The sequence below is a fragment of the Saccopteryx leptura genome, chromosome 6 (genome assembly GCF_036850995.1).
Source record: "Saccopteryx leptura isolate mSacLep1 chromosome 6, mSacLep1_pri_phased_curated, whole genome shotgun sequence".
In the NCBI taxonomy this organism is placed as follows: Eukaryota; Metazoa; Chordata; class Mammalia; order Chiroptera; family Emballonuridae; genus Saccopteryx; species Saccopteryx leptura.
The window spans coordinates 44,922,225-44,935,480 of record NC_089508.1 but is presented as its reverse complement, the minus strand read 5'-3'; the positions used below and the strand labels follow the sequence as shown (position 1 = coordinate 44,935,480).

The following is a 13,256-nucleotide window of genomic DNA, read 5'->3' as shown; positions in this document are numbered from 1 at the left end:
TATGTGCCTTGACTGTGGGCCTTCAGCAGACCGAGTAACCCCTTGCTCAAGCCAGCGATCTTGGGTCCAAGCTGGTGAGCTTTGCTCAAACCAGATGAGCCCGCGCTCAAGCTGGCGACCTCGAGGTCTCGAACCTGGGTCCTCCACATCCCAGTCTGACGCTCTATCCACTGCACAACCACCTGGTCAGGTTGGTTTTGCTAATTTTAAAAACCTTTGTGTTTGCATTTTCACAGAAATTTTCTGAAGGGATAGTGAAAGAAATATCTAGTTTTTACTCTGGGGAATAAAAATACAAAAAAAGAACTTTCCTTTTACTCACTCATTTGCATATAAATTTAACTGGTATGGACTGACCGTGGTGACGCAGTGGACAGAGCGTCGAACTGGAATGCTGGGGTCGCCAGTTTGAAACCCCGGTCTTGCCCAGTCAAGGCACATACCAGAAGCGACTACTAGTTGATATTTCCTGTTTCTCCACACCACCCTTCTCTCTCGCTCTCTCTTTTTCCTCTTTCTAAAGTCAATAAAATCTTTTTTAAAATTTAAATAAATCAATTTAACTGGTATATATGTTACTTTTATAATTGAAAAAGAAGGGATAACAAATTTCCACTTCGTAATCTAATGCTTACCCTACATTTTAACATTTTAACTATTTTCTTTCACCTGCCTAAATCTTAGCTTCAATCCATTAAATCTGCTCCCAGCCACTGGAATATGCTTTGCCCCTACCCTCTTATTTGCGTTTGCTTAGGTATTAACCACACCTAGAGGAACTTCTTTTCCATTTAGAATTCTGTGCAGTCCTCCACCTCAGGTCTCTTCACCGTGCCAGGCCACAGCCATCTTGGCTCCTCTGAACTGGGAGCTCCAGACCAGGCATTTTTGTGGCACCTGCTGCTTCATGCTCTCGCCCTCCTTGAGGGCAGAGGCTATGTCCCACTTCTCTCTGGCATGGTGGCCTTTCACAGTAGTTGCTCAATAAGTAGACTAATCATGGTTATCACGAGGCACTGCAATTTGAGATTCAAGATTTAATTATGTTCACTCAGTTATTCTCAGGCAAGAAAACTGATAGATGTTGAATGGATTTTCAGCAACAAAAGGAATTTCTATTAAAACTAAGTTTATTCTAGAATTCTACTAGAGTTAAACCAGGTCAAGTCACTTGTGGCATCTTCTTGTTACTTAAGGCTTTACTGTTTGATATTTGACTTCTGTGGCACTGAAAGGTCATTCATTTAAAGGCATGCATATAACAAACTTCGCATACAAGATTAAAATGAGCAGTGAATTTTTGCCAAGGCATTCGGCTTGCTTTATTATTCTTCATTCCCTAAATATTCCTACTTCTTACAAGGAGGAAGCAGTTGGGTAAAATCTTAGCCTTCTTTTCTATTTAATAGACCCTTCATTCAAATTTTTTACAACCTATCTGAAAGTAACACATACTCAGTTCTTTGGTTTAGTGTTCCTTTTTTTTTTTTTTTAAGTTTTAATCCTATTAATGTCAGGACAAATCTCTAGGCCAATAATCAACTCCTTTGTATTGTTTCATAAAAGCTTAATTATTTGAGATTTTTTCCTTTTACTAGGAAAGGAAATAACCAAAGATTATTCCTTCTAACCCAAATACATTTATTCCAAGATCTCATTGGATCACTCCAGAATCCATTTCCATAAAGATGTGCCCATGGGCTACATAGTGTGGTCTTCTAGAGAGAGAAGACTGCTTTCCTTAAGACATAGGCTTACGTAGTCTGCCAAGTTTTTTTATAATATAAAAACCATCCACTACACACGTTTTGCATATGAATAGTCTGTGACAGGCATCAACCAGAATCCCTATAAGTGAAAAATACAGCATTGGCAATAGAAATTATAGTAGGGTCGATTACCCCATCCCCACCAATACCCTCTCAGCAACCCCTAGTCTCTGCCAGGGGGGTTCAGATCAGTGGAAGGTGGCAAGGTGTTTCTGGATTTGTGTTAAGAGTCTTATTGCAGTGAAGCACTTACAACTGATACAATAACATCCTTTCATGGTGCCAAGAAACTCTAGCTGGTGGCAAGATTGTCATCCAGAAATAAAGTCAAACACCAGGGATGCCTGACCTATGGCAGCGCAGTGGATAAAGCCTCAACCTAGAATGATGAGGTCACTGGTTCAAAACCCCAGGCTTCCACGGTCAAGGCACATACAACAAGCAACTCCTATGAGTTGATGCTTCCCACTCCTCCCCCCCACCCCGTTCTCTCCCTCTCGCTCTCTCAAATCAATAAGTTAAATCTTCAAAAAAAAAAAAAAGTTAAACACCAGGGAAATTAAAATGTTCTATTCTACTTACTTTTTTCCTTAATCCCTAGAAAAACAAGTGAAAAGAAAGTGTGTGTGTTGAGAGAGAGTTAGGAACGCAATGAAGAAATAGGTAATAAATATACAGTCAAGCCCCACCCTTTTAAAATAAACCAAGCTAACTTTTAATAACTTGATCGAGGTTATAGTGAACAGATCAAAAGCAGAGTAAATGAATCTTGTGTCTGAAGAGGCAAAGAAACCATAAGTGACCTGGCTGGCCTTGCAGGACCCCAGAAAGACGCCCGAAGGTACCCCAGAGTAAAAGGCTGGATTGAGACCCCAATTGGTGGTTTGATTAAAAGTCTGAAAACAATGCAGTGCAGTTAGACCCCTGCCAGGTTTCCTCCCCCACCCCTCCCATTAGCTAACCCATCCTTACAGGACAGGGGCTCAGATCCTCTCTGGTCAGGGCAGGCTCTACAGGGGAAGGTGTGAACTCAGACTTCAAGGATGTGCCAGTGGAGGAAAGGCTGGGAGATAGGGGAGGAGAGTAGGCAATGAGGGAGTGAGGAAAAGGACATTTGCATTTCGGGTCGTCTAAGTCCTCCAAGTCTGTTTCTGCCACTATAAATTCTAAGTTGCAATGTGACTTCCATGTTAGATCCACACTGGTCAATAAAGAAAGCCTGGTGAGACTCTCACTGTGTAAGGCCACGACCTATACACCTGTCTTCCTATTCACCATGCAGTCATACTTACCTGGCAAGTTTGCTGAGGCCAAGGACTTGCTTGTTGGGAAGGTAACCGATATGGACCTTCAGAGAAGAGACAGAAATAATGAGCTAAGTGAAAATAGAGTGCTTCCTTGTGACAAAACAACAAAATAAGGAAACATCATATAGAATACTTATATAATTCAACACAATAAAAATGTACCTTTAAGACATTAAGATTTAAGACTTAGAATATGAAGCACTTATATAAGCATTTAAAAATAACATAGGCCCGCCTGACCTGTGGTGGCGCAGTGGATAAAGTGTCGACTTGGAATGCTGAGGTCACCGGTTCAAAACCCTGGGCTTGTCTGGTCAAGGAACATATGGGAGTTGAAGCTTCCAGCTCCTCCCCCTGTTCTCTCTCTCTCTCTCTCTCTAATAAAAATGAATAAATAAAATCTAAAAAAATAAAATAAAAAATAACACAGGCCCTGGCCGTTGGCTCAGTGGTGGAGCATCAGCCCAGCATGTGGATATTCTGGGTTCGATTCCCAGTCAGGGCTCACAGGAGGAGTGCCCATCTGCTTCTCTACCCCTGCCCTTCTTGCTTCTCTCTCTCTATCTCTTCTCCTTCCCTCCTGCAGCCATGGCTCAACTGGAGTGAGTTGGCCCTGGGTGCTGAGGATGGCTCCATGGCCTCTGCCTCAGGCGCTAAACAAAATGGCTCTGATTGCAACAGAGCAAGGGCCCCAGATGGGCAGAGCATCACCCTCTAGTGGGCTTGCTGGGTGAATCCTGGTCCTGGCACATGCAGGAGTCTGTCTCTGCCTCCCCTCCTCTCACTAAAAAATAAGAAAAAAATAAATAATATAAATGCACTAAAAGGAAAAAATATAAGAACGACTCTATTTAAAACAAAAAATTTGAAACATTGTCATGGTATTTCTTGGTGAAGTTAAACTCTCCATACAATTCTTAAAGTCTTTCCTCTATTAAGTGGGAACATCTCAAGAAAGTGCAAATTATCTTGTAGCAACATTAAAATGTAGCCAGGAAAGCCTCCTTTAAATGGGCGAAACTGTAACTATAAAGACTGCCATTCCACACATCACTGTAGCCCTAAACACCCCACCCTGCTACCCAGAAAGAGGGGTTCTATGCCCTTCGTCATGCATGGTGGCCCCACTTCTAAGCCCCTGGAGAGTACCATTTTCCTGACAGGAGAAGGACACAGATACAAATGTGACTGTGCAGAATCTGGATCCTAACAACACCTAAGTTGGTTTAAATTAATTAATTTATTTTTAATTTGGTAGGATGACATGGTTCGCCAAACCATACAGGTTTAAAGTGTACAACTCAATATAACATCATCTACACACCACTTCATGCACTCTGTCCCACGCAGAGTCTCTTTCTGTCCTCATCTCCCCACCTTTGCCTCCTCTCCCTCCCCCCTCTCCCACTTTTCCTCTGGCTATTGCTAACACCTAAGTTCTCAATATGCATCTGTAAGTTCTCATAGCATTTAATATAAGGCAAAGTCATTTCTATAATCTTAATAGGCACTGATTAATATCTAATATGTAAATGTTACTTCTCTTTGAGCCATGTGCATTAAGTATAAAAAAAACCATTAGTTCTCTTATAAGGCTAAAAGTAAATGGTCATTTGTAAGCAATCCATTAACCTAATATAAAATTATAGACTTATTTACATCTTGGTCAGCCAGTATTTGTTGCATTTATTCACCTAATATTTGCTGTGCACTTGAATAGCTGATCCAGTTGTAACTAGTGACTTTTCCTCTACTAGCACTGTGCGCCGCCCTCCTGGCCAGCAGAAGGAAAAGCAGCACCTAAACATTAAGTATTCCAAAGAATGTTAAGTATTTCAGAGTTAAACCTTTCTCAGGTACCACTTGAAATTTTTATACTTACATGCAGAACTATAGTTTGCATAGTGTTTGTACTCTTTTTGGTCTTCCCAAAGATCCTAAGTCATTTAAATGTCCATTTTAGATAATCACCACTAACTAATATATTTAAAACAGTGTTAGCGAAAACACAAACACAGATAGCAGAAGGTAATAGAAGTTTTAAATCTAATCAAGTTTATAAGAAATCCAGAGGTTGAATAGAAAAAGGGCCAGAAGGGGGGATACTATACAGGACAACTGGCCCAGCATCTTCAGTAAAAGAATGCCAATGGGGCTGGGGGTGTTGGGAGCAGGGGTCCTATTTCAGAATAAAAGAGTTAAGGGACACAACAACTAAATACAATGTAAATTCATGACCCTTATTGGGATTCTGGTTTAAACAAACCAACAGTAAGACAGTTGACACAACTAGAAAATGTAAACATGGGTTAGTTATTAGATGCTATTTAGGAACTACTGTTAATTTTATGTTAGTGCTACTGTAGATAAGTATGAAAATATCATGTTACAGATGCATATTAATGATAAATGATAGACTCATGCTGTCTATACATACTTTATATATAACATATGCATTATTTAATATGTTAAAGTATTTACTGCTAAATTTTTAGGTTGATAATCAAATTGGAGTAACGTTTCCTTAAAAATTCTTATCTTTTAGAGAGATATACTAGAAGAAGTTATGGAAAAAATAATGTATCTAAGATTTGCCTCCAAATAGTCCAATGTGAATGTCCCGTATATATAAGATTGGTTCTTTACTGATAACTGTTCTTTTTGTAATTTATTCACTGATTTTAGAGAAAGGAAGGGAAAGAGAGAGAAACGTTGATTTGTTGTTCTGCTGATTTATGCAGTCACTGGTTGATTCTTTTATGGACCCTGACCAGGGCTTGAACCCACAAGCTTATTGTATTGGGATGATGCTCTAACCAAATGAGGTACTTGGCCAGGGCCTTTACTAATAATTGTTGAAGCTGGTTGATGTGAACATGGAACTTGATTATACTAGTCTTTTTATCCTCATATATGTTTGAAATTAGGTTTTAAAGAGAGAGAGAAACCACTACACACACATCAGGATACTAAACTCAGAAAGAATCAAAGTGCCAAGCGTTGGCAAGGGTTGTAAAGTGACTGGGACTCACATGAGGGTACATGAAGTGTAAATTGGTACTACCACCTTGGAAAACTAAAATCAGTTCCTAATAAACAAGCAGGAGTATATACCCTATGACCATGCAATTCCACTCGGAGGTCCATTCCTAATAGAAATGCATACACATATGTACCAAAAAGTGCTGAGGAAAAATGAAGAAAGAAAAAATATAAAATAAGAGTCATTTTAACCAAGCTGATAAATTATTAACATTATAAAGGCAACAATCATGGAGACATGAGGAAACAACTCTTTCTCTTGTTTTAACCAGTCTGAGCCCCCACTGTCAGGCTTTGGGGCCTTTTATAGCCCTGGTTGATGCAAGAAGCAAGTAAGGCCTGACAAGGTGGAGGCGGAGTGAATAGAGCATCGGACTGAGATGCAGAAGGACCCAGGTTCGAGACCCCGAGGTCATCAGCTTGAGCGCGGGCTCATCTGGCTTGAGCAAAAAGCTCACCAGCTTGTACCCAAGGTCGCTGGCTCGAGCAAGAGGTTACTCGGTCTGCTGAAGGCCCGCAGTCAAGGCACATATGAGAAAGCAGTCAATGAACAACTAAGGTGTCGCAAGGAAAAACTGATGATTGATGCTTCTCATCTCTCTCCGTTCCTGTCTGTCTGTCCCTATCTGTCCCTCTCTCTGACTCTCTCTCTGTCCCTGTAAAAAAAAAAAAAAAAAAAAAAAAGAAGCAAGCAAGGTTACAAAAGGAAACTGGAATTAGTGAGCAGAGCAGAACAGTTACAGGTGAAGCATTGGCTTTGTCATCATAAAGTCGTAGCCACATCATTCCCCCCTTTGATGCCCTCTAATGAAGTCTATGGGGCCTCACTATACATGTCTGAAAACACTCATTAGGACATGAGGGTGTGGGGACACTTAGTGGCAAGATGAGGCTTATTAGGATGAGTTTGATTAGGATTTTGTTAAGGAGTTGTTTTAACAGAATATTTCCAAAACTTTTAGAGTTAACAACACATCTTACTATTAGCACGTAAGTGACTATTAATAACAGTCTCTCTCGTCTACTCCAATCCACTGGAGCGCTTGCAGCTAGTCCTATGTCCAGAGTTAGAGTCAGGATTTTGACAATGATCAGGAATGGCAGCGGGCAGGTCATTACAGTCCTGGTTGTTCCTTGGGTTCCGCTGGTTGGGGCCCTTCATCAATTTCTGGTAGTATGCCCATTGTTCTTCACAGCATCCCCTGTAATGGCTTTGTGGGGTCACTGTGAGTGGTCCAGGTCTCTGGCAGGTCATCCGTGTTGGCTCTTTTGACTCAGATATGGCGAATCCAGGGTGCTGTACCTGCAATTTTAATGGCAGTCGGAGTAGCCAAGACAACTATATGTGGAGCTGTCCAAACAGGTTGGAGTGTTGTTGTTTCCAGTCTTTAACCCATACTATGCGCCCAGGCTGATAGGAGTGGACCCAGTCCTAAGGGGAATGGGGCCTCTCTAGGACATCCTGGCTATCTTATGGAGCGTTTTCCCTAGCAGCTGGAGATGGGTTGAGAGGCCTAATTCTCCTATCTGTTGGGGGGGGGGGGGGTGTCCTCTCAGTTTATTAATGATGGGTGGGGGTCTCCTGTGTAAGATTTCAAAGGGGGAGTATACTGTGGGTCCAGGAGTGTATCAGACCTGCAACATGGCAAGGGGTAGCAAGTCTACCCAAGGGAGGCCTGTCTCTGGCAGAACTTAGCTAGGGTGGTCTTTAGGGTTCGAGTCATACGTTCAACGTCCCCTGAACTCTGAGGCCGGTATGTAGCCTGTAATTTCCAGTTGATTTCTAATACTTTGCTATTGCCTGGACAATGGTTGACATGAAGGCAGACCCTCTTTGCCGCTTGGTCAGCGAAAGACTTTCCCAAGCTTATTGGGTCGGTTCTTTTTTGAAGTCCTTTGCAGTGTACGACTGCTACCCTTTTGGGTTTCCAGACTGCTTCCAGTAGTTGAAGAATTTTTTTTGTTTTTGATTTTTTTTTTTACCCCCAGCCATGAATAGTCCCCTTTCCTTATAAATTGCCCCATGCACATGTAGGGTTGCAAAAGCATATTTAGAATTCTGGCCTAAGGTGAGCTTGGCAGCCCTTTCTGACTTGTGTCACTGTGGTGGCTAGTCCCGAGAGCAAGGGGGCCACTGGCAGCCACCGGGTAGAGCTGTTCAGACAGTCTGGGTGAGGGTGAGGACCCCTGTGCTACACGGTCTTTCCGCAGATGAAGAGATTGAATTCACGATTTACACCTGGCAGTCCTAGCGCCGGGCACTGGCGAGCAGTGTCTTTATTTCTTGGCATGCCGTCTCCTGTTTTTCGCCCCAGTCTAGGAGTTCCCCCTCTGGCCCTCTTAGTGCCTCATAGAGGGGTCTTGCCTTCCCTGAGAACCCTGCCGCTCCTAGGAGCTCCCAGGGCTTCTTTTTGTTGTCGGGTCTAGAGGTCGAGCAGATTGTTTGCTTCCTCTCGGGTCCTAGGGGGCAATGGCCTTCAGTGATGATGAACCCGAGATACGGGACTCGGGGCCGGCATATCTCACCTTTTTCCAGGACACCTTGTACCCTGTGTCAGTCAGCAACTGTAGGAGGATTTTCGTGTCTTTCCAGCAACCTTCTCGGGAGTCGCTGGCCAGGAGGAGATCATCTACATATTGTAGGAGGGCACAATTTACCTCTTCTCCCGGGGAAGGCTGTGAGGTCCGCAGCCAAAGCCTCACCAACCAGGGTGGGAGAGTTCTTGAATCCCTGAGGCAGACGTGTCCAGGTTAGCTGAAATTTCCTGCCCATGTGAGGGTCTTCCCATTTGAACATGGGGTGGGGTGTCTTTTTTGGCCCACACTAATGGGAGCTCCTCTAGTAGTTCAGGAGGGTTTTGCTCGTTCATCTCCTGAGTGTGGCTTCCATTTGGCCCCTCTAGGAACTGTTACAGACATTATCAGGGTCTCCTGTGTTCCTATAATTAGGCTGGCAGATTATCCGGGAGTGAAAGTTATTTGGGCTCCTAGCTTAGTTAGCAGGTTCTGTCCCAGGAGGGGGATGGGACATTCAGGCAGATACAGGAATTCATGGACAACATGGTGTCCCTTAATTTGACACGTTCGGGACTGGCAGAAGGGGAGAGCAGTTTGAGTGCCCATGGCCCCAATTATGGTGGTTTCTCATTCGGTAAAGGGTGCAACTGGCATGGTAACTACCAAGTGTTCTGCTCCCATAAAAGTCATTGGCTGTCCCCCTACCATCATGCTGACTGTGGGCTCCGGGGGCCTAATTTCATGGAGCCCAGTCTTACCTAATCAGCATCATCCTCAGCTAGTCCGATCAAGTCCTGGACCACTGGTCCTGGTTGACATTTTCCTTTTCTTTACTGAGCAGCTTTGGCAGCGGGGCCGGAGGCCTGCTTTCTGATTGGGGCATTCATTTTCCAATGTCCAATCTTTCCAATATGCATATTGATCAGGTTTCAGGGGCTTGCCTACTTTTGAAGGGCGGGCTACCAGGACCTTGCACTGCCCCTTCTTATTAACGCAGAACTGAACCCATGGGGCAGGCTCTGTGCTATCTGTAACCAGGAATCTATGTAGGGAAGCTGTTCTGCGTGGCCAGGATTACCTGTCACGACCCAGTAAACTGCTCTGACACTTGATAAGTCTAGGGTTCCTTCCGAGGGTCACCTGACCTGAAAGGAGGAGCCGCTTGAATTCACAGTGGGTGTAGTTTTCCCGGAGTTAACTTCATGCCATAATCATCAGAAAACCCCTTCTTAAAATTCCTAATCACAGGCCCTGGCCGGTTGGCTCAGTGGTAGAGCGTCAGCCTGGCATGCAGAAGTCCAGGGTTTGATTCCCGGCCAGGGCACACAGGAGAAGCGCCCATTTGCTTCTCCACCCCTCCCCCTCTCCTTCCTCTCTGTCTCTCTCTTCCCCTCCTGCAGCCAAGGCTCCATTGGAGCAGAGATGGCCCGGGCGCTGGGGATGGCTCCTTGGCCTCTGCCCCAGGCGCTGGAATGGCTCTGGTCACAACAGAGCGACGCCCCAGAGGGGCAGAGCATCGCCCCCTGGTGGGCGTGCCGGGTGGATCCCGGTCGGGCGCATGCGGGAGTCTGTCTGACTGTCTCTCCCCGTTTCCAGCTTCAGAAAAAAAAAAATTCCTAATCACACTATCTAATACAGTGGGTTTGGACTAACCAGACCCCATGTCTAGTCTAAATATGACCTTCCAGCAATCCTTCCCATGTCCGGAGTGGTGAAACAGACAAAGGTTGGGAGCCCCCTTTCCAGAGGCCATGCAGTTGTTCACCTGGCCGTGTCTCTCATGAAACTTTAAGGCATGTCTTGGCTAAGGTGCACTCATATAAACCCCAGGCCTGGTTGTCTTCCAAAAAGGAGACAAGTCACCGTTAGGCCTTATGATGTCACCATGGAACTGCAGGTTAGGGCCCAGACAGACTCCATAGCTTTCTCCATGGAGTCACAGTCAGTCATTCCCACAAACACTCCTTCACAAGTTATAACATTCCCCTCCCCCTTTCCCAGGGGATCCCTATCTGGTGTCTCAATCCTAAGACCATGGGAGGTGATCAAGCTTCCCTTCCATTTGGAGATGGGCCAGACTGGGTGATTTATCCTGGGACCTTATCTTTGTCCAGATGCGTGTCCCAAAAGAGTTAATCTGTTTCTCCATTGAATCCGGTTGGGTCCAGTTACCCCCAGCGTGGGGGGGCCTCCAGGAAGGAGGTCCCATGGAAAATTCAGGTGGCACTGCCTTGTTCACACAGAAGGCCCCCTCCGCCTGGGTGGTTCTTTTTGCCAGGCCAGTGGCACAAGGGACCAGCACGGTTGGCTTCCTGGTCAGGGAACCAAATGTTGCGACAGACTGGAATGTTCAAGAAGCCAAGCGATACTCGGAGAGTTGGAGAACCAGTTCATTACACTGGTCGGCTCAGAGAAGTTTCAGAGAAGTTAATTCTCCGAAGTCTGAGCCCCGACTGGTGTGTGTTGGGGCCTTCTATAGCCCAGGCTGATGCAAGAAGCAAGCAAGGGTTACAAAAGCGGAACTGGAATTAGCAAGCAGAGCAAGAACAGTTACAGGTGAAGCATTCTGCTTTGTCACCAAGGAGTCATAGCCATATCGCCACTAATACTATAACCCTGCTACAAGAAGTTCTGCAATCAATACTGCTCATGTCATATTACACAAAAGTCTATCTTGGATCAAACATTATTTTGTCAAAATAAAGGACAAAGGTTTTGAGAGCCTGCAGCAGCTACCTTAAAAAAAAAAAAAGAGGAGAGTTTAATCTTATTACTTTAACCTATTAACATGGCATTTGCAGTGAAATGCTAGTAGCCTCTAGGGCCTTCTGCTACTTTGTTTTTTATTTTGTTCATTTCAAGCTATTAGATTAGTCAGGTTGATGAAGAGTCAAGTTTTAGATGTAATTCTAAATATCCGGAATATTAGGAATTAGGTGACAATTTTAAATATAATTATCCTAATTTTAAAACCTTCATTGTGATTTTTAAAATTGTTAGGAAACAACAGAAAAAAACCTTACCTTTCCAACAAATGGGACTAGATGGTGTTCACACATGGAAAACATATCTATGTCCTTCACAATCACCATCTCATCATGATCTTCATCAAATATAGCATCGTTTAGGACATCTGAAATCAGAGGCTTACTTTAGTAACATTTTCAATTTTATGAAAAGATACAGAGTAGAAAAACTAACCATCTCATAAGTAAATAAACTGACAATCATACTAGTCCTAACTAAAATATTAAGGGAAGGCAAATTAAAACTAGTTATTTTACCCAGCAAATTAGCAAAGTCTTTTCCTTTAAATGATGGGGGAAAAAATCCTTATGATATAGTGTTACATTTTTTTAGAATGCAGGATTACAAATATATTTGCAGTATGAGAGAGGGAGGGGAAGGAGAGAGAAATTATACAAAACAAAAGAGGGGCTATTACTGGTGATAAAAAATTGGCTGCTTTCACGTTTTTCCTTACATTTTGTGTACCGAACACTTTCTCTATAACAGGTGTGTAGAAAACCGTATCTGAGAAAAAATATATAATAATCCTTAGCTTTCTGACTTGAGGCCAGATCCAGACAACTATACATTTCACCTCTGTCATTAATCTCCCCAATAATTTTCTACTCTCATAAAATTTCTAGTTATTGTATGCAAACACCAGGCTCACTCTAAATAGCTGCCTTCCTCCCTTCCTAAGGAAATAAATGCTACAACAGTATATGGATGCCTGCCCAGTTTGGCTTTGTGTGGCGAGCAGTGTTTTGCTTGTGGACTCTAGCACATATGGCCAGATATACAATAAACATTTAGAAACAAACAAAAAAAAAGCTTTATTTAAAAAAAAACAACGCATTGATATCTGGATAGCTTGGGAGACTAGATACATTCAAGACACTGAGCTTGAAATGTAGCTTGATTTCAAGGACTTGGGGAGACCCCATCTACATAGCATGCTGAGACAGCAGAGGAGACGAGGAGAGCTTTGCAGCCACCTACAGCTATTTCCCCTCATAAAGGCAGGCTGCAGAGTGAGTCACAGGGAAGCTGTGCAAACGTCCACCCACACAGCCTGACCTTCAGGGCTCCACCGCTACTAGAATAGAGGCTCACAGATATTGAGTCACTGTTTAACCACAGTTAGCATCCCCTGAGTCAGGCTCTTCAGAGACACATTTGACTGTGTAGTAGAAAAGTCATTAATGTGGTCAACAAAAGTGATCAGGTGGGGTTTAGACAACACAGACAAGCACGACACCCGTCAGGAGAGGGTGATAAAATCCAGCGAGAAGGCTTGGTGCCTTTCTTTAGGTAAATACTCCTTCTGCAAAAGCAGTTTTCTGTTCTGAATACTCTTCCCTAACCCGCAGTCATATTTCTGAAAGAAGTCTAAAAATAGATCCTTGGTGCTCCCCAGAGTCTCCCAGATTTCTCCAAGATTGTAATATAATATTATTGCTATACATAGCTTACTAAAATCTTAGTTACACAAGGAATCTTCCTGAATGTAAAAACAAACAAAATATTTCTTAAAGAAAAAAACAAAAGAGAATTGTCAAACATAGGAAGTATTCGTTTGTTTTCTCTGGCAAAGAATGAGAGCATCCCCATT

General features: G+C 43.4%; 1 protein-coding gene across 1 annotated transcript in view; it reads right to left on the bottom strand.

Annotated features, from left to right (window-relative positions):
* Nucleotides 1-13,256, bottom strand: part of GCH1 (GTP cyclohydrolase 1) — a 60,798-nt gene that overhangs the window by 13,287 nt on the left and 34,255 nt on the right. Inside the window, exons 2-3 of the mRNA XM_066342353.1 lie at nt 11,659-11,768; nt 3,062-3,117 (exon numbers count right to left, since the gene is read on the bottom strand). Of these exons, the coding sequence (XP_066198450.1) occupies nt 3,062-3,117; nt 11,659-11,768 (166 nt within the window). The remainder of the gene's footprint in view (nt 1-3,061; nt 3,118-11,658; nt 11,769-13,256) is intronic.